The sequence below is a fragment of the Aquarana catesbeiana genome, linkage group LG05 (assembly GCF_042186555.1).
Source record: "Aquarana catesbeiana isolate 2022-GZ linkage group LG05, ASM4218655v1, whole genome shotgun sequence".
NCBI classification, from domain to species: domain Eukaryota; kingdom Metazoa; phylum Chordata; class Amphibia; order Anura; family Ranidae; genus Aquarana; species Aquarana catesbeiana.
In genome coordinates, this window is record NC_133328.1 from 254,890,333 (window position 1) to 254,913,382 (window position 23,050).

Here is a 23,050-nt window from a genome sequence, read left to right on the forward strand (position 1 = left end):
TCAGTCATCCTGACGTATTAAGGTTTAGCGCCTCGGCCCTGGGGTATCTCCAGGCATGTGCCATGCGGGCAATGATATGTAGAGGGTGATATACTCAGCAGTCCAAGCTGTATTCCTTTGTTTTTGGAATGCGTACAAGGGTTTGACCCCCTGGTCTCAAGAGGGAGAGTCTTCGATCTTATATTCAGTAATGCGTGAATTGTAAAAATGAAGGGGGGGGGGGCGACTATGCAAGTGATGAAAAAATTGGAAGAAAATTTCGGAAGCCCAAGTTGTGAAAAGGGGGTTGAATGAAATGGGGGTAACTTTCGTGTGAAGGAGCAAATGTGTAACAAGATTTCCCCCCACAGCGAAGGGAACATTTAGGGGAAAGGTATGGCCTGCCATCATCCGGCAATAGCAGCAGTACTCACAGTAACAGGTTGTGTACACGTTTATCCATCCGGATGTCCGCGTTGATCCAACCAGCGTGTTGCCGCCTTCGGGTCTTCAAAAAATATAGCTCTGCCATCTTCCTCCACCCTTAATCTGGCCGGGAACAAATGGCGTATTTAAGGTGTGCTGCCCTGAGCCGTCTCCTGACCTCCTGGAATTGTGCACGCTTTCTTTGGAGAAGTCAGGGAACACTGCAACATGGCCGTTGTCCAGGGTGATATTGCCTTTTTCTCTGGTTAGCCGAAGGATTTTATCTCTGTCTCTAAAGTTAAGAAACTTGGCAATAAAGGTTCTGGGGGGAGCTCCCACAGGCGGAGGTTTTGCTGGCATGTGGTGCGCCCATTCCACAACAAACATGACAGAAAAGGCCTCTCTTCCAAAATGTTGAATCAGGAGGGATTCTAAGTATTCAGCCGGATTCGTACCTTCCGCCTTCTCAGGTAGACCGATGAACCGAAGATTGCATCTTCTCAAACAATTCTCCATATCATCCTGATGAGCGTGTAGCTGCTGGATCTGTCTCTGCAGGTCCTCCGCAGTATGGCTCAGGGGATGCAGGATGTCCTCTGCCTCTTTGATGCGTGTCTCGGCCTCGGTAACCCTGTCTTTTACTTTACTTTACTGGCGCAGCAGGCAGGTGTCGATTTTGACTTCGTCTATTTTAGCGGTAAGTGTCCCCTGCAATGATGCTATGGCATCCAAGACCTTAGCTGTGTCTGCTCCCCGGCACGTGCCATCGTCATTTTTGGCTTGCAGGTCTTGTTCTTGATGGCGGTATTTCACCTAGCTTATCCACCGCCTCGGATCCCCTTTTCGGTGGGGATATGGTCCCTCCCTGTCCCCGTGTGTAGATTGCCAGGCCACCCTCAGGTGGAGTGAGGTGGTCACCGCTCCAGGAGTTAGCTCGGGGCCATGATTCGCCCCCCCAGGCAGCTGCTAGTTGTGACTGTGTCCACAGTTTCAGGGGTGGAAGGGGCACAAGGCTGGCAGGGGAACCAGGAGAGCACACCCAGGCAGCAGCCGGGTGTAACAAGATGGCCGCCGCTCTGGGACACAGGCCGAAGCCGTGGCCTGTCCTAAGGCAGGCACAGGGCCTGGATGCTCTGCAGCTGAGACCTCAAGCTTACCGGAGGTTGATCCAGAAGAGGGGTGATTTTTGGACTGGCAGGGGGGCCAGAATCGTCCTTCTCGGCCGCCGCCGGGTGTAGCAATATGGCCGCCGCTCCGGGAACTAGGCCAAAGCCGCTGCCTTTCCTAGTATCGGATCTGGGATCCCTCACCACAGCGGTCACAGGCAGCATTCCGGCCGGCCCACAGGCTCCAAAGACAGCGGGGGAGGTAGGAGAGGACCCCGGGTGGAGGATGTAATGGAGTTGAAGCTGGATGTAGTCAGGATATGGATCAGGAGTGTGGGTCAGCGGAGCTCACTTTACATGCGACCTACACCATTGCTCTCCAGGCCACACCCCTGCTCCGCATGTAGATTAGGGGCTCGGATGTATGGATAGTGGGGCAGCGCCCCTGCGCCCTGCATTACCGGTTGCCCCTGCCTCCTGGTGCTATAAAATCTGTACTATGATAATGCCATCCCCTCTGTTATATAACGCTATGTGCCCCTGTGTCTGTGCTCTATAAAAAAGATGCATATTATACCTTATATCAGAGCGTCTCCCGGCGCTCACGTGACTCCTCAGCTCTCTCTCCTCTGTCCTTCCCTCCCAGCTGTCAGCCAGAGAGGAGAAACCTGAGGAGTCACGTGAGCGCCGGGAGCCTCTCTGATATACAGTATAATGGGCCTTTTCTTGTATACAGCACAGGGACACATAGCGTTATATAACAGAGGATGACATGACAATATTATAGTGGAATAACAACCACTTTAAAGCTTTTCATAAGTTGGGCATACATGGGTCAGTTTTTCTTCAATCAGCCACAGGGCTGATTAAAAAAAACAAAACACCGCATGGATCCCCCTATAGAGGAATCCGTCCTGCTGTGCTATTGTATTCTGACAGTGGGGACTCTTCTGCTGTCAGAATACACTGATCAGCGCTGTAGCAGAATGGCTACAGTGCTAATCGAACAAAACATTTTTTCGAACAAGCCCATTTGTGAGAATTAATCATTAAATCAACTTCTCACAAATGGGATACATCCATAGATGGATCAAAATTTCAATCCATCTATGGCCAGCTTTAGAAGCTAGTTACTGTAAATGCATGTACACCCAGTGTATGACACCCAAAGCTGCTGTAGGAGAGGCTAAACATATGACTTGGGTCACTGCTTCTATTCCTTATTTCCCATTTCTGCCGACAGGTTAAGGTCTTCAAACTACGGCCCTCCAGTTGTTGATGGACTACAATTCCCATCATGCCTAGTCAATGTCAGAGTTTTACAATGCCTCATGGGATGTGTAGTTCCGGAACAGCTGGAGGGCTGTAGTTTGAAGATCCCTGGTTAGACATTCCCACTGCCAATCTAAGCTGTGGTTTTAGTTGTTGTGTGGAGCTGGATGGTGCTGCAATTTAGGATTAATTGGTAATGTTATTTTTCAAATTTTAAAATCAAAATTTGAGATTGGTAATTTTAAGGTATTTATACATGCAAGGAGTTCTCTTATTTTTTAGGGACCTTTGCCAAATATTGTTACAAAGGTACTGGTAACTAACAATATTTTATTGTTTTTAACGTAGAATAACAATTGTTAACTTCAACCTTTAGCACACATGGCTTAGATGAGTAAGGTATGATGGCTTTCCTTCACAGAGTTCATAAATTAAATCAAGCTTTTGTTTTACTTGGAAAGCCAAACAGAATAAAGTATAGGGTACAAGTGGGGAAAGAGTAACCATAGAGAAAGAGAAAGAAGAAGGGGAGGTTTGGGGAGATATTCAGACTGAGAGGAGGAGTTGAGGGGAAGTGGAAGAGGAGGAGAAGGAAGCAAGAGAGGATTCTGGCTACAGAGAAGTGGAGGAGGGGGTATCAGCACTGATGTGATGATCTCAGCTTTCATGTGGGTCATGTCTACAGCTGCCACTTGTGGGATTCCTGGGCTCTGTCTGCTCCTGGTAGCTGTGCTCTTCTCCGAAGCTCTTGGTGAGTAATGGAAATGAGGCAGGGGGAAGTTTTCATGCTTCCCTGTTCTAGTACGAATACAAAAATGCTGCATGCCTTACTAACCACACACGTCCTGTATTTTCTGTAGTTCAGAAAGTTGTTTTAAGTTACAGGAGTAACTGAAAATGAAACACTCAAGGATTCAAATGTACAGCCTACATATAAAAATATATAAAATGTGTAAAAAAGAATATATACTGTGTGTGTGTGTGTATATATATATATATATATATATATATATATATATATATATATATATATATATATATATATATATATATATATATATATATATATAAAATTTTTTTTTATGCAGCATTCCGATTTTTTTTTTTTTTTTTTTTTTTATAGAGAAGAGCAAAACACTCAAACATTACAAAGCATACAAAATCCTATTTTATTTGGCTACATAGAAAACTTTAGTATCACTTCAACTTGTACACCTAAATGTAAACACACTACTCAATATTTTTTAAATCATCTACTGTAAAATCCAAATATTAAAATATTGAGTAGTGTGTTGACATTGAAGTGATAGAAATGTTTTTTATATAGCCAAATGAAGTACAATTTTGTAAATTTTGTAGTGATTTATGGAAATTGATGTTTTAGTCATCTCTATCTTCATTTTTGAGTTAATTTGTTTGTTTACTGAAGTTGGTTGGATGAGCTAACACCAGAATTAATTCATTGTAAAGGCCTGTACACACGATCTGACTTTTTGACAACAAACATGCAAATGAGCTGTTTTGGAGCAACATCCGACCGTGTGTACGCTCCATCGGACAAACTTTTTCTATTTCCATCGGACTTTTGTTGGCTGTGCGAACGGACAAACTTTCCGGCAACAAATGTCAGATGGAGCAAAGTCCGATCGTGTGTACACAAAAGCATTGGACAAACAAACTACAAACTACAGTACGCGACCGCGAAAATGTTTCCAGCGCGAACCCATCACGCTGGTTCTCGGCGACAGGGTACTGTACATCTCGCGCTGGCTGCAGTAGGAAAAACACATTTTCCTATTGCGGCTAGCGTGAGAGGGAATTCCCCTCTGAGGGCATACCAGGCCCTTAGGTCTGGTATGGATTTTAAGTGGAACCCCCTACGCCGAAAAAATGGCGCGGGGGTCCCCCCCAAAATCCATACCAGAGCCTTATCCGAGCACGCCGCCGGCCGGTCAGGAAAGGGGGTGGGGACAAGCGAGCGCCCCCCCTTCTGAGCCGTACCAGGCCGCATGCCCTCAACATGGGGGGTGGGTGCTTTGGAGCCTGCGGCCCCCCACCCCAAAGCACCTTGTCCCCATGTTGATGAGGACAAGGGCCTCTTCCTGACAACCCTGGCCGTTGGTTGTCGGGGTCTGCGGGCGGGGGGCTTATCGGAATCCGGGAGCCCCCTTTAATAAGCGGGCCCCCAGATCCCGGCCCCCCACCCAATGTGAATGAGTATGGGGTACATGGTACCCCTACCCATTCACCTAGGGAAAAAAGTGTCAATAAAAAAACCACACTACACAGGTTTTAAAAGTAATTTATTAGACAGCTCAAGGGGTCTTCTTCCGACTTCGGGGGACTTCTGCCGACTTCGGGGGTCTTCTGCCAACTTCGGGGGTCTCTCAGGCCTCTTCTCCCTCTCTCCGGTGTCCTCTCCGCGATCTCTGGTTCTTCTCCGGTGCCTTCTTCCTTCTGCTGGGCTCCTCCGCTATCTTCTGCTCTTTTGCCGCTCTTTTGCCGCTCTTTTGCTAGCGGAGGAGCCCGGACATCCGGATCGTCTTCTTCCCTCTTCTCTTCCAGAGATGTTGACACGATGCTCTCTTCGGCTGTAATGCTGTCTGTGCGCTCTGCTATGACTTATGTAGGCGGTGACCCCGCACGCCCCCTTATGACCTCACAGTCCCAGCATGCCCCGGGACTGTGATGTCATAGGGGGCGGGGTCACCGCCTTTACCGCACCACCGCGCTCGCTCATCTCCACCCCCTTTCCTGACCGGCCGGGCTGCATGCTCGGAAAAGGGTCTGGTATGGATTTTGGGGGGGACCCCCACGCCGTTTTTTCGGCGTAGGGGGTTCCCCTTAAAATACATACCAGATCTAAGGGCCTGGTATGCCCCTGGAGGAGAACCCATGACGGTTTTTTGTTTAAAATTTGGCATGGAGTTCCCCCTCAAGATTCATACCAAACACAGTGCCTGGCATTGGCAGGGATCCAAGTAGGATCCCCGCACCAGTGTGAACCCGGCTCGCAAGGTGTCAATCTCGCCAATAAAAGTGGCGAGATTGACACAATATCAGACAACAATACAGAAGTTGACCAAAGGGTGGTGGTAAAGAGCTGAAAAACCACGTGATTTGGTGAAAGTTGGCTGGAAAAGTCCTGCTGTCTGTATGCAAGACAAACTTCTGGTCAACGCCCTTTGTACAAAAATCCAAGGGAAAGTTTGTACAAAGTCCTATCGTGTGTATGGGGCTTAAGGCTCCAGTCACAATTGTGTGACTTGTCATGCGACTTTGGACACAAAGTCACATGACAAGTCGCAACCCATGTAATTTTAATGGAAGATGTTCAAACCTTAAGACTTAAAGTTGCAGCGACTTTAAAAAGGTTTCTGCACTACTTTGATGTGACTTTCATGTGACTTGAGTGCCATAGACTGCAATGTAAACTCTGAAAAGTTGCATGAAAGTTGCATCTTAATGTTATCAATGCAACAGTTGCAAAGCCAATGAATAGAGATCTAAATTTTATTTATTAAAAATAACAAACATGTTATACTTACCTGCTCTATGTAATGGTTTTGCACAGAACAGCCCTGATCCTCCTCTTCTCGGGCCCCCGCCAGTGCTTCTGTCTCCTCCCTCCCCCCAAGTGCCCCCATAGCAAGATGCTTGTTATGGGGGCACTCATGCATGCTCAGTCCAGAGCCCTGTCCCCTGCTCTCTCCTTGCTGGCTGTGACTGACAATGGCTCCCGCTGCTGTGCCTGAGCCAATGAGGGTGAGAGCAGGGGAGCCCCTGCTCTCGTGCACATCACTGGATCGAAATCAGGCTCAGGTAAGTATTGGGAGGTGGAGCTGCATGCAGAAAAGTTTTAGCATTCTATGCATTAAGGTAAAAATATTTCTTCCATTTAGAACCACTTCGATATCCTTTTAAGACAAAAATGAATATTTTTTTTAGATGCCTTATGCCTTTCCTGTATCTGAATTATTTTATCAAAGCATGAACACTATGGTTATATGCTATGGAACAAGTTTTGGGCCATATCACACAGCCCTTCCTTAGGACAATATTGAAATATTCACTTCAAAAATCAACACCACCAGTAATAACACATATATATCAATTAAAGCTGAACTCCAGAAAAGTAAAAATCCTTCCTTTTGGTGGGCTGCACCTACATAGCAAGGGTTAAATGTTCATTTTGGTCTAGGGGGCCACAAAAAAAAGCAGTTTTACAAGCCCGATACTCTGCTCCTGCGGGCTCCCACCACACTGAAAGACAAGTCCGCGCAGCATCTTTTCTCTTATGCAGGAAATGTAAACGATTCCGCGCAAAAGGAAATAAGTACTAGCAAAGAAAAGAGTAATTTAAAAGAACTGCTGCCTCTACTAATTACTACCACTAGGTGGAGTATGTGAATAAAAAGAAAGTGAAGTAGATATGGCGCTGTTCTTTTATGCACCTATCCTTGGTAGACCAAATATCTACAAATGTATACAAAAAATAATAAAAAAATATTAAATCAATAAATTTGTGAATGTGCACTATTGACGTATTTACTACACAACATCAATTATGTGCTTTAAAAGCTGAGTCTCTAAACAAAAAAGAAAAAAGAAAGACTGAATCTCAAAAATGATAAGAAACGGGTGAGTAAATAACCTCCGTGCAAATATGCAATCCCAAGTATTAAATAGATGAAAAAAATTATTATTTATGTGCTGGTGAAAAAATGGTGTTAATTTTACCTACTGTCCAAATCGGTAAAGGTTCCACTCTTGTCCCATATACCATAGAGAGCATAGAGAAAAAAGGATTCCAATAGTGTAATACTGTTTCAACTATTTATTGCTTAAGAAGCATGAAAAGGTACTCACATTCATGGATAAGACACGTATGCTGTGATCACCCTTGAAAAGTGGAAATTATCAACACAAAAAATTCTTTTCACCAGCACAGAAGCACTTTATTTTTGTATATTTATTTATCTTTCAAATGCATATATTTTAAATAGTTTTTTCATTAGCACAGAAGCACTTTCTTTGTATATTTATTAATGGGATTATATATTTTTAAATGCATATATTTCAAAGGTTGTATATAGCACTAATTTAGTCACTTTGCTTTTGAAATTCAGGTTTATTAATTTTATTAACCTTTACTGATTTGGACAGTAGGTGAAATTAACACCATTTTTTCACCAGCACATAAATAATAATTTTTTTCATTTATTTAATACTTGGGATTGCATATTTGCATGGAGGTTATTTACTCACCTGTTTCTTCTCATTTTTGAGATTCAGTCTTTCTTTTTTGTTTAGAGACTCAGCTTTTAAAGCACATAATTGATGTTATGTAGTAAATGCATCTATGCACCTTATGCACATTAATGTATTAGTGCACATTCACAAATTTATTGATTTAATATTTTTTTATTATTTATTTGTATACATTTGTAGATATTTGGTCTACCAAGGATAGGTGCATAAAAGAACAGCACCATATCTACTTCACTTTCTTTTGATCTTTTCTCTTATGCTCCAATAGGATCAGGTGCGCTGACATTATTAAGTCCAATGCAGAGTCCATAGTCTTGCACTGGACATGAGGATGCTGGTGAACAGTCCACTGCTGCAGTACAAGAGAGTAAAGGAGAGCGCTCTCTGTTGGGAGAGGAGTGGAGGATTGGGTAAGTAAAAGTCCTTACAACTTGAGGGTGCAGCCCCACTGCAAGGGAGAATTTTTACTTTCCCCCAGAAATGGGCTTTAACTCTTTAATCCCTTAATACACAAGTATATTTCCTGAAGGCTCCATGTCAGCACAGCTGGGTGAGGCCCCGCCCACCCCCTACGTAACCAGGACTTAACTATAACTTTTTCTCTCACCTCAGCCTCAGCGTTCCATTTTCTTCCTCCTCAGGACTAACGGTGTCTCCCCTCCTAGCAGGTATAAAGTACTGACTGTCTGTCCGGATTTGTCTGCTGATGGACGTGGTCCCTGTTTCCTAGGCTGCTAATAGCAACCTTGTCAGGGAGCCCCACTGCTGATACTTTGGGCGGCTGCATGCTGCCTTATACAGTCAGCTTTGGGGGAGCTGGGTGACGTGCTGTGTCTCTCTCCTTAGGGCGGCGGATCACTGTGCTTGTTAGGGGCAAGCCGCTCGTTCTCTGCCTTTTATGTGTTCCTGGGCTGGAGATACAAGCCAGTGTGCAATGCATGCTGGGCGGCCGCTCTGGGTATGTGCAGAGCTGCCCGGCCAATCAGGGGATGGGGGGTGGAGCAGGCCTTAAGGGAGCCAGTTTTAAAAAGTGCTTCTACCTAAAGAAGCATCTGCTGTTACAGCTGACTGTGCTCTGTGAGCTCCAAGGCTCAGGCAGCCTCCTACACCCCTCCCCTCAGGTATTCCTTGCAAATGGCAAGATTCATTCCTGCGTACTACCTGCTATAACATTTTATCCAGGACATAACATGTCTTATATTTTTTTCCAGCAGGAATGAAAATGCCTACCCCTCTAAAGATCAGCGCTCACAAAGAAGGTAGGGGAGATACCATGGAATATATACATGTTATAATTCTCCTATGTTGGCAGACTAAATCCTCACACCTATCTGTGCTGCTCAGCTCCTCAGGTCTCGGTCATTGCTCTTCTCTGCGATCAGATGATAGAAGCTCGGGAAGGAATGGTAGACACTCATCCTCACAGGAAGATCGACGCTCCCACAGAAGAAGAGAGGCTCCTCGGTCCCGCTCTCCCTCAAGGTGTTGGCGTTCTCCGTCACGTTATCGCAGGGATACACATCTTGAACAGCCCAGGCCAGAAGGTTGCTGGGCTTGCCCTAAAAAGGTGATGGCGGCTAAGACGGCTTGTGTGGATTGCTTCAAAGAAGCGACGAGGAGCCAGGAACCTGATAAGACGGAGCTGGTATCATTAATGAAGTCGTTTGCAATGCAGACGCAGGCTTCAACTGCTCCAGTGCCTTCTACCTCTCGCTCCCTGTCACCGATACTTCCGGCCGTTCAGGGTATCTTAGAGGCCCAAGCACCGTTGGTCTCAGATGCTTCTTCTTTGGAAGAGGAGGAGACCCAGTATGATGGATTTGACTTTGCCTTGGTTCAACCCTTCGTTAAAGCAGGCCCTGATGTGGGAAGATGTAGCAGAAGAACCGCAGAAGAAACAAAGGAAGTATTTCACAAACATGAAAAAGGCAAGCAGTGAATTTTCCCTTCATGTAAGAGATCAAGTAAGTGATCTATGATGAATGGAAACAATTAGATAAGAGGATGATTTCCAAGAATCGGTTCGCAAAGTTCAAAGTATCTGTTTAAAGCGGAGAATGTGAAGGTTCTGGAGGAGCCTCCAGTAGTGGACGCGGCACTCATGCGCCTTACCAGACACGTAACCCTGCCACTGGATGATGCAGTACCCTTCAGGGATGTACTGGATAGGAGGGTAGATGTGGATCTTAAAAAGATCTACACACTGGCTGGTGGAGCATGTAGGCCATCGATGACGTTGGCCGCCATTTCTAAGGCCATGGAGGTCTGGGTGCACAAAGCCGAGGGGGCGGTGGAGAACGACCTGGGCAAAGCTGAGGTCCTAGCCTCGATAGCAAATTTGAAGCTAACAGCTTTATTTATGGCTGAAGCATCCATCGACCTAATCAAGATTCTAGTGAAAGTTATGCTAAATGCAGTAACTGCCAGAAGAGCCCTGTGGATGAGGCCCTGGGTGGCTGACCCAGCATCCAAGCAGGGATGGTGCAGGATACCATTCGAGGGTCACTCCCTGTTTGGGAATAAATTAGACACGGGCATCGCAAAGGCAACTGGTGGGAAATTAGGGTTTATCCCGCAGGATCAGAGGTTGCTTCATAAGAAGAACACAGGCTTCAGAAACTCGGCAAGAACTAAAGGCAGAGACGCCAGGTCCTACAGGCCAGGAAGGGAGTTTCGCCGACAGTGGCCAAATTCTGCAACAAACCACAAATCTAGAGGACCAACCTCTTCCTTGGGTCGAGAACCTCAGGAGTCTTTTTGACTATCCATCGGCTCACACTTGCCAGGTAGGAGCCAGGTTATTCAGGTTCCGTCAAGTGTGGGCAAAAAGGATAAGGGAGCTGTGGGTGATATTGACCATCAGGTATGGCCACAGCTGGAAATTCCTCAAGCAGCCCCATGGAGCCTTTGTCTCAACAAAGATGCCTCCAGAAAAGGGAAAGCAGGATGTCTTCTGGAAGTACATACGGACCCTCCTGGAGCAAGAAGTGATAGTCGCAGTTCCCCAACAGGAGCGTTTTGCCTCTGTTCTTGATTTGGAAAAAGTCGGGGACTTGGAGGCCAGTAATAGACCTCAGGGACCTTAACAGGTCCATCAAGAAGGAGCGATTCAGGATGGAGTCGCTCCAAACAATCCCGAACGTCATTCAACCGGGAAACTGGCTACTGTCGGTGGACTTCAGGGATGCTTACTTCCACGTACCTGTGGCCCCGTTCTACAAGAGGTTTCTTCGGTTCACAGTAGGACAACGTCACTATCAGTTTGTTTGCCTGCCCTTTGGACTGACCCCGTCCCCCAGGGTATTCACGAAGATCCTGGTGGCCATGGTGGCATACATACGATTGCAGGGAATCCGTATACATCACTATTTGGACGTAATTTTACTTCTAAGCCTAGACAAGGACACGCTCCTGACACACGGGGAAACAACCTTGTTGACGTTGGAGAGTTTTGGTTGTCTGGTCAATCAGGAAAAGAGTCACCTCATGCCGACTCAATCTCTGGTGTACTTAGGTGCAAAGATAGATAGTCAGATGGCATCAGTGCCATTACCCAGAGACAAGATGTCCTGTATCCTAAAAACAATGTTGGAAGCCCCAAAGCCGTACCTGCCAACAATAGACTGCATGCGACTTCTCGGTATAATGATCTCAACCATTCCGATGGTCAAATGGGCTCAATGGAATTCGCGCCTCTTCCAAATGGGTCTCCTAGATCAATGGAGATCGGTGGATCTTGGTCGGAAATTCCAGATCACTCAACTCAGATAAGGGTCAACTTGGACTGGTGGTCGAGGCAGGGGAATCTTCTTCGGTACCACTCCTTATTCACCACAAGGTGGCAAATAGTCCAGTCAGGTGCCAGTGGAACGGGCTGGGGAGCCCTATACAAAGACCACTGGGCCCAAGGCCATTAGACTTTTCAGGCTGCCAATGTTGTTTCCAATATATTGGAATTAAGGGCAGCCTTCTAGCCCTCCTGGCGTTCAAGAGTCAGATTCAAGGAGAGCCCATCCTTTTGAAGCTAGACAATATGACGGCAGTGGCTTACATCTGCAGGCAGGGAGGCTCTTGCAGCAGTGCTCTCCTGAGTAGGTGATCCCGATCATGGATTGAGATCAAACCAATTTACAGCTGCTAATAGCAGTGCATGTGCCCGGTTATCTGAACACTCAAGCAGACTACCTGTCCAGAGCGGACTTGGACAACAATGAGTGGGCCCTGTCACCACAAATCTTTCAGAACCTGATGGCATGGGCCTTCCTTCCGGAAGTGGATCTGTTTGTCTCTCTGACCAATACCAAAATACCATGGTTCTTTCCCAAATCCAATCACCTGCAAGCAACGGGGGTGGATGCCATGACAGCAGAATGGAATTTCAGAACGGCATATGCTTTCCCTCCGATCCCAGTGATCCTCCTCTTTTTAGGCAGGTTGCGGCAGGAGAAGGTGTCCATTCTGGCAGTAGTACCAGACTAGCCGAAGAGACCATGGTATCCTGTGCTCCTCTCATTGAGCATCAGGGAACCACACCCTCTACCAGTAATGTTGGACCTGCTGAAGCAGGGGCCAATCTGCCACCCGGCCCCAGAGAGCCTGAAATTGATGGCCTGGGTCTTGAGAGGCGAAAGCTAATCAGTCTGGGTTGCTCAGCCAGAGTCACGAGTACCCTAATGAAAGCCAGGAAAGACAGTATAAAGACATGCCTATACCAGAACTTGGAATAAGTTTTTGGAATTTGCATACAGTCATGATTTTTTGCTAGATTCACCAAGGGTCTGCCATATTCTGGAGTTCCTTCAGGTGGGATTGGACCTGAAGGCCCACGTGTCCGCTATCTCAGCTTTCACTGGTACCCATTGGGCCATGGATAGGTTGGTGATCCGTTTGTTCAGAGCGGCCACCCGCCTAAGACTGCCGAGGTCTCTAAGATTTCCAAAATGGGACTCTAATCTTTGTTTCTCCTGTCTATCTAAGGCATCTCTCATTGAAGACCGCCTTTCTCGTGGAAATAACTTCAGCCAGAAGGGTATCCGAGATAGCGGCATTGGGGTTTAAAGAACCCTTCCTCTCTTTCTTCTCGGATAGAGTGGTGCTCAGGCCAATGCTTGGAAGGGCCTGAGAGCTTCTGGTAGGGTGATAGCCTCATGGCTAATCAAGACTATATTGTTGGCCTACAGAATGAAGGGTTTGCTTGTGCTTGAGGGGGTCACAGCGCATTCCACTAGGGGAGTCTCTACCTCCTGGGCAGCGGCGGGACAAGTGTCCTTGGAGAGGATCTGCAAGGCAGCCACATGGATGTCCATACATACCTTCATGACACACTATTGCGTGGAGCCGGCGGCTCTAACCACCGTAGATTTTGGCAGGAGTGTTCTGGCTTCCGCCTCCAATGTAGATTAAAAAAATTTCTCAAGCATTACCCTCCCATGTGTGGCTAGTTAAATCCCAGCTGTGCTGACATGGAGCCGTCAGGAAAACGGAAAATTTAATTCAAATACTTACCGTAATTTTCCTTTCCGGATGAGCTCCATGGCAGCACAACACCCACCCAGTTATGTAGTACGAGTTACGGAACGCTGAGCTGAGCAAAAAATTTATAGTTAAGTCCTGATTAAGTAGGTGTCAGACTCTACTTACCAGACTGGTGAGTCCGCTTGGGCAGAGGGTGGTCTCCCGTACGTATCCCACTCGCAGCCCCTGGTAGAATGGACAGGAGGCACGGGAGTAAGGAATGGTAAGAGAGCCTGATGAGGGATCCAGGTGCTGGGTGGAAGGGGATCTTCAAGCAGCAGATGGAGAACTGGAACACAGGCAAACAGGTGCTGAGCAGGAGCAAGCAGGCAGGTCAGGACACAGGCAAAGTTCGGCAACAGACAGGCAGCACGGTACAAGGGAGCAGGCAGAAGAAGGGTCAAGCAAGCCAAGGTCGGGTACGGGCAGCAATCAGCGGAGAGTCAGAGGCAGGCCGGGTCGTCAGGAGATCTGGAATACAGAAACACTGGAACAGGTAGTGGGAACTAAGGAACCAGAAGCTGTTGATCAGGCGGCACCGAGCAGAGTGCATGGCAAACCTAAATAGGCCGATTGGCGCCAAACAGCGCGTGCACGTGCAGGCTGACGCTCACAGGCACACGCTCCCGCATGCCAGTAAACCGGCCAGCACCTGCAGGGACATGCACAGCAGCACGCACAGGAACACGCGCGCCAACGGGCACCGGCACGCACCAGCACCCCGACCAGCAAGGTGAACTCTCTGACAGTGCCCCCTCCTAAAGGGCAGCCTCCGGATGCCCAGTTGAGCCAGCTTGTAGGCATGAACGTTCCTGAAAGATCGTAAAAGTTCTGGGGCATGCAAATTGCTCTCTGGCTCCCAGGAGTTGTCTTCCGGCCCATACCCCTATATCCACTTGATGAGCTATTGAATTCTTTTGTTCCTCTTTCTACAATCCAAGATTGCTTCAACCTCAAACTCCTCTTCATCATTAATTATGACAGGTTTAGGTGGGCCGGTCCTACGGCCAGTAAAGGGATTCGGAATAGCAGGCTTTAATAGAGACACATGAAATACCGGGTGTATTTTTAGAGAATCAGGCAGATCAAGCTCATATGCAACATCATTTATCTTCCTCTTTACAGCAAAGGGACCCATAAATTTGGGGCCCAATTTCCTTGAGGGACAGGCCATTTTTAGGTTAATGGTGGACAACCACATTTGGTCGCCGGTTTCCAGGATCAGTTCTCCACGCCTTTTCCTATCATACATCCTTTTGCTGTACTCCTGAGACTTGGCCATAGTTTCCTGCAAAAGTTTGTTGTTAAAGGAGAAAAAATCCATGGTTTCAGCAACTGCAGGAACGGTACACTCGGGTAATGAGCTAGGCAAGAAGGAAGGATGAAAACCGTAGTTAGCAAAGAATGGCGTTTGGTTGATAGCAGAATGCAATGAGTTGTTGTAACTAAACTCTGCAACAGGTAGTAGAGAGACCCAGTCGTTTTGAGAGAACGCAGAGAAGCAGCGTTGGGTTTGATTGGTTCTCTCCGTTTGCCCATTTGTCTGGGAAAGGTAGGCTGACGAGAATGCCAACTCTATTTCTAGGGAACCACAGAGAGCCCTCCAGAAACTCGATGTAAATTGGACACCGCAATCGGACACAATACTTGCCGGGACTCCATGCAGCCTTACCACTTCTTTAACAAAAATCTTTGCAGTGTCCATGGCCAAGGGTGTGCCCTTCATGGGCAAGAAATGTGCCATCTTGGATAGCCTATCTATGACAACCAAAATGGTGGAAAATCCCTCCGATGGAGGGAGTTCTACGAGAAGTCCATCGATATCATTTTCCATGGTCTCTCTGGAATGGGTAAAGGTTTTAGTAGGCCCCAAGCCTTTGTCCGGCTGTTTTTGCTTCGGGCACAAGTGGTGCATGAAACCACATAACTTTTGCAATCGTTAGACAGTCGGGGCCATCAGAAGGTGCGCTGCACCAACTCCGTAGTTTTCAACACACCAAAATGTCCGGCTAATTTATGGTCTTCGCAAAGTTCCATCACCGCCACCCGTAAAGGTGCAGGGACTACGATCTTATCTTCCGGCCAAAACAGACCCTCACTCAGATTGGTTTCAGGATATGGGGACATTCCCACAGAGGCCTGTTTTATCCAGGTTAAAAGGTCCACTTGAAGAAGCAAGAAGTTCCCAGAGGAAACTTCCGATAAAAATTAGAAAAGCCAATGAAGTGTTGCATACCTTTTTTATCCACAGGCGCAGGCCAATCCAGGATGGCGGACACCTTTTGAGGGTCCATCTTGATGCCATCCACCGAGATCATTAGACCTAGGAATTGGATGCTCTGGAGTTCGAATTCACATTTCTCTAGTTTTGCATAGAGACCGTGTAGTCTGAGCCGGGTTAGAACATTCCGGACATGTTTGCGATGATCGGCCAGTGAGGAGGAGAAGATCAGAATGTCGTCAAGATACACTATTACGTATAAATCCAGGTAGTCACGAAAAATGTAATTGACAAAGTGCTGGAATGTTGCAGGGGCGTTGCAGAGGCCAAAGGGCATGACAAGGTACTCGAAGTGCCCAAATCGAGTGCGGAATGCCGCTTTGCACTCGTCCCCTTCCCGGATTCGAATTAAATTATAAGCTCCACGAAGATCAAGCTTCGTGAACACGACTGCGGTTCCCAACCTTTGAAAAAGTTCTGGTACTAAGGGCAAGGGATAACGGTTCTTGATAGTTATCCTATTCAATTCCCGATAATCTATGCAGGGACGTAAGGAATGGTCCTTTTTTTTTTCGACGAAAAAGATGCCCGCACTGGCTGGAGAGGTGGAAGGGCAGATAAATCCTTTTTCCAGATTTTCGTTGATGTAGGTTTTTAGTGTGCTTAACTCCTGCTCAGTTAGTGGAAAGATTCTTCCGAAAGGAACCTCAGTTCCCGGTAGGAGTTCTATAGGACAATCATGAGGCCTGTGCACAGGCAATGTTTCTGCTCCTTTCTTGCTAAATACGTCCACAAAGTCTCGGTGGGGTTCAGGGATGGACTGTTGTAGTTCCAGATCTGAGTCCATACAAAGGAGTGGAGAGGTTTCAGTAGAGGACCTGTACAGGCTGTGCTGTTGGCAGTACTCGGAAGGAAAAGTAACTTCCCCTGTGGTCCAGTTAATGCTGGGATTATGGGCTTGCAGCCAAGGTATTCCCAAGATGATGGGGAAGAGGGGAGAGGAGATGGCATCCAGACGAAGGAGTTCCTGGTGATGGGTGCCAATGAAGAAGCAGGAAGGCACTTACACATCTTGTTGGGGCAGGCCCTCACGTAGTGCCCGGGTTCACCGCAATACAGACAAAGGTTGCGGGCTCGTCTACGCAGCTTTTCCTCAGGAGTCAGTGTGGGGCGGAGCTGCTGAGAAGACCAGCTTGTCTTTTAGGGGATCCGAAAGTCCCATTCTAAACTGGTGACGCAAGGCGGCGGCGTTCCAGTTGGTGTCAGAGCTCCAGCGTCTGAACTCCACCGCATAATCTTCCGCTGCCCTGCGACCCTGCTGAAGAGAGTGCAGAGCGGCTTCCGCAGTCGCAGTCAACTGTGGATCCTCATACAGTTGGGACATGGCCAGGAAGAACGCCTCTAAGCTATCCAAGGATACTGATTTTTGTTCCAGCAGGCGGTGGGCCTAGGTTTGGGGTTCACCGGACAGCAATGAAATGACAAAGCCCACTTTTGTTGCTTCTAAAGAAAAGGTGCGTGGTTGCAGAGCAAAATAGAGCTTGCAGGCGTTGCGAAACGCACGGTACTTGCTGCGCTCTCTGGCAAACCTTTCAGGAGTGGGTACTCTGGGCTCAGGAGGAAGCATTACCACGGAGGGTGCAGATAAAAGTCCAGCAGAAGATGCTCCCTGGGGATTGGAGGGAGAGGATAGAACTGAAACTCGCTCCTCCAATCTTGCATAGCCTTCCTGAAGGTTCTTCACGGCTTGGGTAAGACCCGCCAGATGTCTGCAAAGTTCATCCATGGGGGTGGCCCCCTGCCCGGACTCGGTCATGGCTGCCTGATACTGTCAGACTTTACTTACCAGACTGGTGAGTCCGCTTGGGCAGAGGGTGGTCTCCCGTACCTATCCCACTCGCGGCCCCTGGTAGAATGGACAGGAGGCACAGGAGTAAGGAATGGTAAGAGAGCCTGATGAGGGATCCAGGTGCTGGGTGGAAGGGGATCTTCAAGCAGCAGATGGAGAACTGGAACACAGGCAAACAGGTGCTGAGCAGGAGCAAGCAGGCAGGTCATGACACAGGCTAAGTTCGGCAACAGACAGGCAGCACGGTACAAGGGAGCAGGCAGAAGAAGGATCAAACAAGCCAAGGTCGGGTACGGGCAGCAATCAGCGGAGAGTCAGAGGCAGGCCGGGTCGTCAGGAGATCTGAAATACAGGAACACTGGAACAGGTAGTGGGAACTAAGGAACTGGAAGCTGTTGATCAGGCAGCACCGAGCAGAGTGCATGGCAAACCTAAATAGGCCGATTGGCGCCAAACAGCACCAGCGCTTTTAGGGACATGCACAGCAGCACGCACAGGAACGCGCGTACCGGCGCGCACCAGCACCGCGACCAGCAAGGTGAGCTCTCTGACAGTAGGGGTGGACGGGGCCTCACCCAGCTGTGCTGCCACGGAGCTTGTCAGGAAAGGAAAATTACGGTAAGTATTTGAATTCAATTTTCCGTTTTTGTATTATTATTTAAAGAGGAAGTAAACCCTGATGGGTTTTACTTCCTCTTTTGTTCCCTGCAAAGTAAAAGCATTGCATACTAGCCCATTATTTGCCACTTACCTGCAAACGAAGCTCGCAATGTCCCCGATGTCCCTGCTGGTGGCAGCGTCCACCTCTCTTCCTTCCGGGGCCGTGGCCAGAGACGCGTGACTTCACTCCTGCGCATGCGCGCAGGAGGGGATGGTCACGGCACAGGCCCTTTAGAAACTGCACAATCGTGCCCTTTCTTCAGTGAGCATGCGCTGATGACGTCGGTGCAAGCGTATCTGGTAAATATCTCCTAAACCGTGCAGGTTTAGGAGATATTTCCAGTACCTACGGGTAAGCCTTATTATAGGCTTACCTGTAGGTAAAAGTGGTGTGTAAGGATTTACAACCACTTTAGATCACAAGAAAGAGTATACTGTTGCTCAGTTGAATATATCAAATTTAGAGGCAATCACAAATTATTCCTCGAATGAATGAAAGTGATTGTGTAGTAGGAGACAGAATGGTTAAAGTGTATATAAACCCAAAAGCAAACATTTAATATATTGCAGCTTACTAATTCATAGATGTGGTGGCTGTATTAGTTTTCTTTTTCTTTACGTGTTTTTTTTTCCTTTTATTTTTACCTGGTAATGTGGCCAGTAAGTCTTTGTTTTTTTTTATTATTTTTTTTAACTTGTTTACCAGACCAAGCTGTCCAGCAAAAGTGGCAGTTAGATGGTTGAGACAAACCTTGTAACCCTGATAGGGCTGCTTAAAATGATCAGCTTTTATTAATTTACATAACATTCTTATTCCAGAAAAAAATAAAAAAAATTTGCTGTATCTGCCTAATCTGCTTAAAACGTTTTAGCTTGGAGTTTGGCTTTAAAGTGATTGTAAAGTATACATTTTTTTTTTTAAATAAACATGTTTTACGTACCTAATCTGTGCAAAAGTATTGCACAGAGCAGCCTTGGTCCTCCTGGTCCTCCTGGTCCTCGCCTCCTGGCAAGCTTGACCACACTGCCTGCATCCATAGACACAAAGAGCGTGGTTTGGCTCCACCCCCTACTGGCTCTCACTGCCTCAGCAAAGCCGCTATAGACTGGCACACTGTTAGACTGAGTCAGGGCTTAGGTAAGTATAAGAAGGAGTGAGGGAGTGATAGAGGCACAGGACATTTTTTACCTTTAGAACCACTTTAATTTTATTAGTCAAGTTCATCTAAATTTTCTAGTGCATTCAGTAATACTTTTCCCAAAAGGTTAACAATGCTGTTGTCCAAAGGTGTCTCCACTGCTCCTTCATAAAGTGGAGACACCCCAAGACAGGAAGCATGCTTCTGGGTGAATCACCAAGTGAAAATAAATTAAGAAAAGTCTATATAAAAAAAATTATGCAGCCACCAAATTTTGGCCCTTTTTACCCCCTCCTCTTCTGCTGTCATGCATTTTTTCTTAACACGTGTTTATAGTGCATTTTACATGCGTGTTTTACATGTGTTTTTCATTAATTTTACATCTCATGGGCTTCCGTAAGCTTCAATGGTCCAGAAAACGTAGGTAAATGCATGTAAAATCTGACATAACTAATTTTTACAACGCTGCGCATAAATGTGAACAGCCTCATTAGAATCAACAAACAGTGTATTTCCATCACACATGCGTTTTTATGCACTGCAAAATGCACGCATGTGAAAAGGCACTTAAGGATTGTGAATCCGCATTTTTGTATGTGTTAAAGTTATAAACTGCAGACCTGAGATTTTGGAATGAGCCCAGGGTGGCCCCCTATGTGTCTCACCTCCTCATCCCTGCACTGCTGAACTCTCTTCTCAAGACTGTGGTAACAGCTTCCACCTGCTTGCTGCTGCACTGTTGAACTCCCCTCTAAAGACTGTGTTAACAGATTTTACCTTGCTGCTTTGCATAGCGTAGCCAGTCCATCCAGCGTCTCGCTGCCTGGCAACCAGCGTGACACGACGTGTGACTTGGCCACGCCCCCTCACCACCGGGACTTGCTGTAAACATCATGGCACCCCCGCGCCGAGCATAAACTACAGACCTGAGATTTTGGAATGAGCCCAGGGTGGCCCCCTATGTGTCTCACTGCCTCATCCCTGCACAGCTGAACTCTCTTCTCAAGATTGTGTTAATAGCTTCCACCGGCTTGCTGCTGCACTGTTGAACTCTGCTCTAAAGACTGTGTTAACAGATTTTACCTCGCTGCTTTGCATAGCGTAGCCAGTCCATCCAGCGTCCCGCTGCCTGGCAACCAGCGCGACACGACGTGCGACTTGGCCACGCCCCCTCACCACCGGGACTTACTATAAACATCATGGCGCCCCTGCGCTGAGCGGGCGCGCTGCAGGCGCCCCAGAGGAAAGCCCGTCGGTGCCCGTCTGGGCCGGGCTGGACGGAGCAGACGGGCCACAAACCTCTGGATACAATACAGGAAATTTTTCTGCAGGGGAAATGAGTACCGCACACCGTTTAATCTACTCAAGGTCGTTGCTTATTTCACTCAATAATTAACATACTGCAATTTTAAGAGACATTCACCTTAACTGCATCCAAAATAAAATCTGGTGCGCCCGGGAACATAAAAAAAAGGACAAACAAGCGAAAAGTACATCGGCGAAATCATCTACCTTTGAGACTTTAAGGGCCGCCTTCATTAATGCCCGCTCAGCCACTAAGCATTGTTCGGAAATTTTTGACATGCTAGAGTCAGAGAAATTTCACATTTTAGGAATCACAGAGACTTGGTTTAATGTGAATTATAAGTCAGTTTTAGAAGAAATACTTTTTTAGTTAAAAATAGAGAATACAAAGGGGGGGGGGTTGTGTGATTCATGATGACTGTTTGGATTGCACTGAGCTAAAAACACCTGAGTTTAATTCATTTGAACACCTAGTGATGAGGTGCAAAGTAAGTGACTCCTCTTCATTTGTATTAGCCACTGTTTCTCGTCCACCTGGTCCAGCAGGTACTTTCCATGCTGACTGAGTTGAACTAATGATGTCCCTGTGTCTACAATCGGATTGTGTCATCCTCCAGGGAGACATGAATATGTGGCTGGAGGATGACACAAGCTGTGACTCCCAGGATCTCATAGGTGACCTAGATGGCCTCCATTTTACCCTCGCATCCACCATGATCACACACATAAAGGGCCATATGCTAGATGCCCTTTTTACTTATGGCACGGAAGCTTTCAATGTTATAGCACATGAGGTGGGATGGTCAGACCATAGTCTGATTACCTTTAACCTCTTGGATTTTGCACCAATAAAAATCCGCAAAGGAAATTGTATGACAAAGTCTGCTCCATTTTGGAAACTAAAAAATATAATAGTCGAAGACTTTAAAACATGCTACGACTACCATCAGGGACAGCCACTCCTAGTAAATGAAGAGAGAGAAATTGGAATTCTGGCTTTACAAACCGAGATTGAAAGGCTGGAAATATCCCTAGATGAATTTGAGTTAAGAATCAAGGCAAGTCTGGACATCCTGGCCCCATTGATAACAATAGATAGGCGCCCAAGACTTTCTAAGTCAAGCCCTTGGTACGCCCCTAGTCTCAACTTACTTAACCACTTGACGACCGCCTCACGCCGATGTACGTCGGCAAGGCGGCACGGACAGGCAAAATCACGTACATGTACGTGATTTGCCTTCCGCGGGTGGGGGGTCCAATCGGACCCCCCCCCGCCGCCCGAGGCGGTCCCGTTCTGTCCCCCGGCGATCAGAGACGAGGGGGAGGCCATCCGTTCGTGGCCCCCCCCTCGCGATCGCCGCCGGCCAATGGGAACACTCCTTTGCTGCTGTATGCTAAACAGCAGCAAAGGAAGTGATGTAATCTCCCCTCGGGTCGGTAGTTTCCGTTCCGGCCCGAGGAGAGACGACATGTGAGTAAGTGCACCAACACACACACACACAGTAGAACATGCCAGGCACACATTACACCCCGATCCCCCCCCCGATCGCCCCCCGATCCCCCCCCAATCACCCCCCCCCCCTGTCACAAACTGACACCAGCAGTTTTTTTTTTTTGTTTTTTTTTCTGATTACTGCTGTGTCAGTTTGTGACAGTTACTGTGTTAGCACAGTTACTGTTACCCCCCTGTAGGTCTAGGGTACCCCCCTAACCCCCCCTAATAAAGTTTTAACCCCTTGATCACCCCCTGTCACCAGTGTCGCTAAGCGATCATTTTTCTGATCGCTGTATTAGTGTCACTGGTGACGCTAGTTAGTGAGGTAAATATTTAGGTTCGCCGTCAGCTTTTTATAGCGTCAGGGACCCCCATATACTACCTAATAAATGTTTTAACCCCTTGATTGCCCCCTAGTTAACCCTTTCACCACTGATCACCGTATAACCGTTACGGTTGACGCTGGTTAGTTTTTTTTTTTTTATAGTGTCAGGGCACCCGCCGTTTATTACCGAATAAAGGTTTAGCCCCCCGATCGCCCGGCGGTGATATGCGTCGCCCCAGGCAGCGTCAGATTAGCGCCAGTACCGCTAACACCCACGCACGCAGCATACGCCTCCCTTAGTGGTATAGTATCTGATCGGATCAATATCTGATCCGATCAGATCTATACTAGCGTCCCCAGCAGTTTAGGGTTCCCAAAAACGCAGTGTTAGCGGGATCAGCCCAGATACCTGCTAGCACCTGCGTTTTGCCCCTCCGCCCAGCCCACCCAAGTGCAGTATCGATCGATCACTGTCACTTACAAGGCAC

General features: G+C 47.3%; 1 protein-coding gene across 4 annotated transcripts in view; it reads left to right on the forward strand.

Annotated features, from left to right (window-relative positions):
* The window catches only part of RECK (reversion inducing cysteine rich protein with kazal motifs), a 1,099,858-nt gene that overhangs the window by 32,707 nt on the left and 1,044,101 nt on the right, over positions 1 to 23,050 (forward strand). For 3 of the 4 annotated variants that reach the window (XM_073630721.1, XM_073630722.1, XM_073630724.1), the window contains exon 1: positions 3,367 to 3,534. The exons of the other annotated variant lie outside the window; for it this stretch is intronic. In XM_073630721.1, coding sequence (XP_073486822.1) covers positions 3,435 to 3,534 — 100 coding nt within the window. In that variant the 5' untranslated portion in view covers positions 3,367 to 3,434. Of the gene's footprint in view, positions 1 to 3,366; positions 3,535 to 23,050 lie in introns of those variants that run through there. 4 annotated transcript variants of the gene reach the window in all.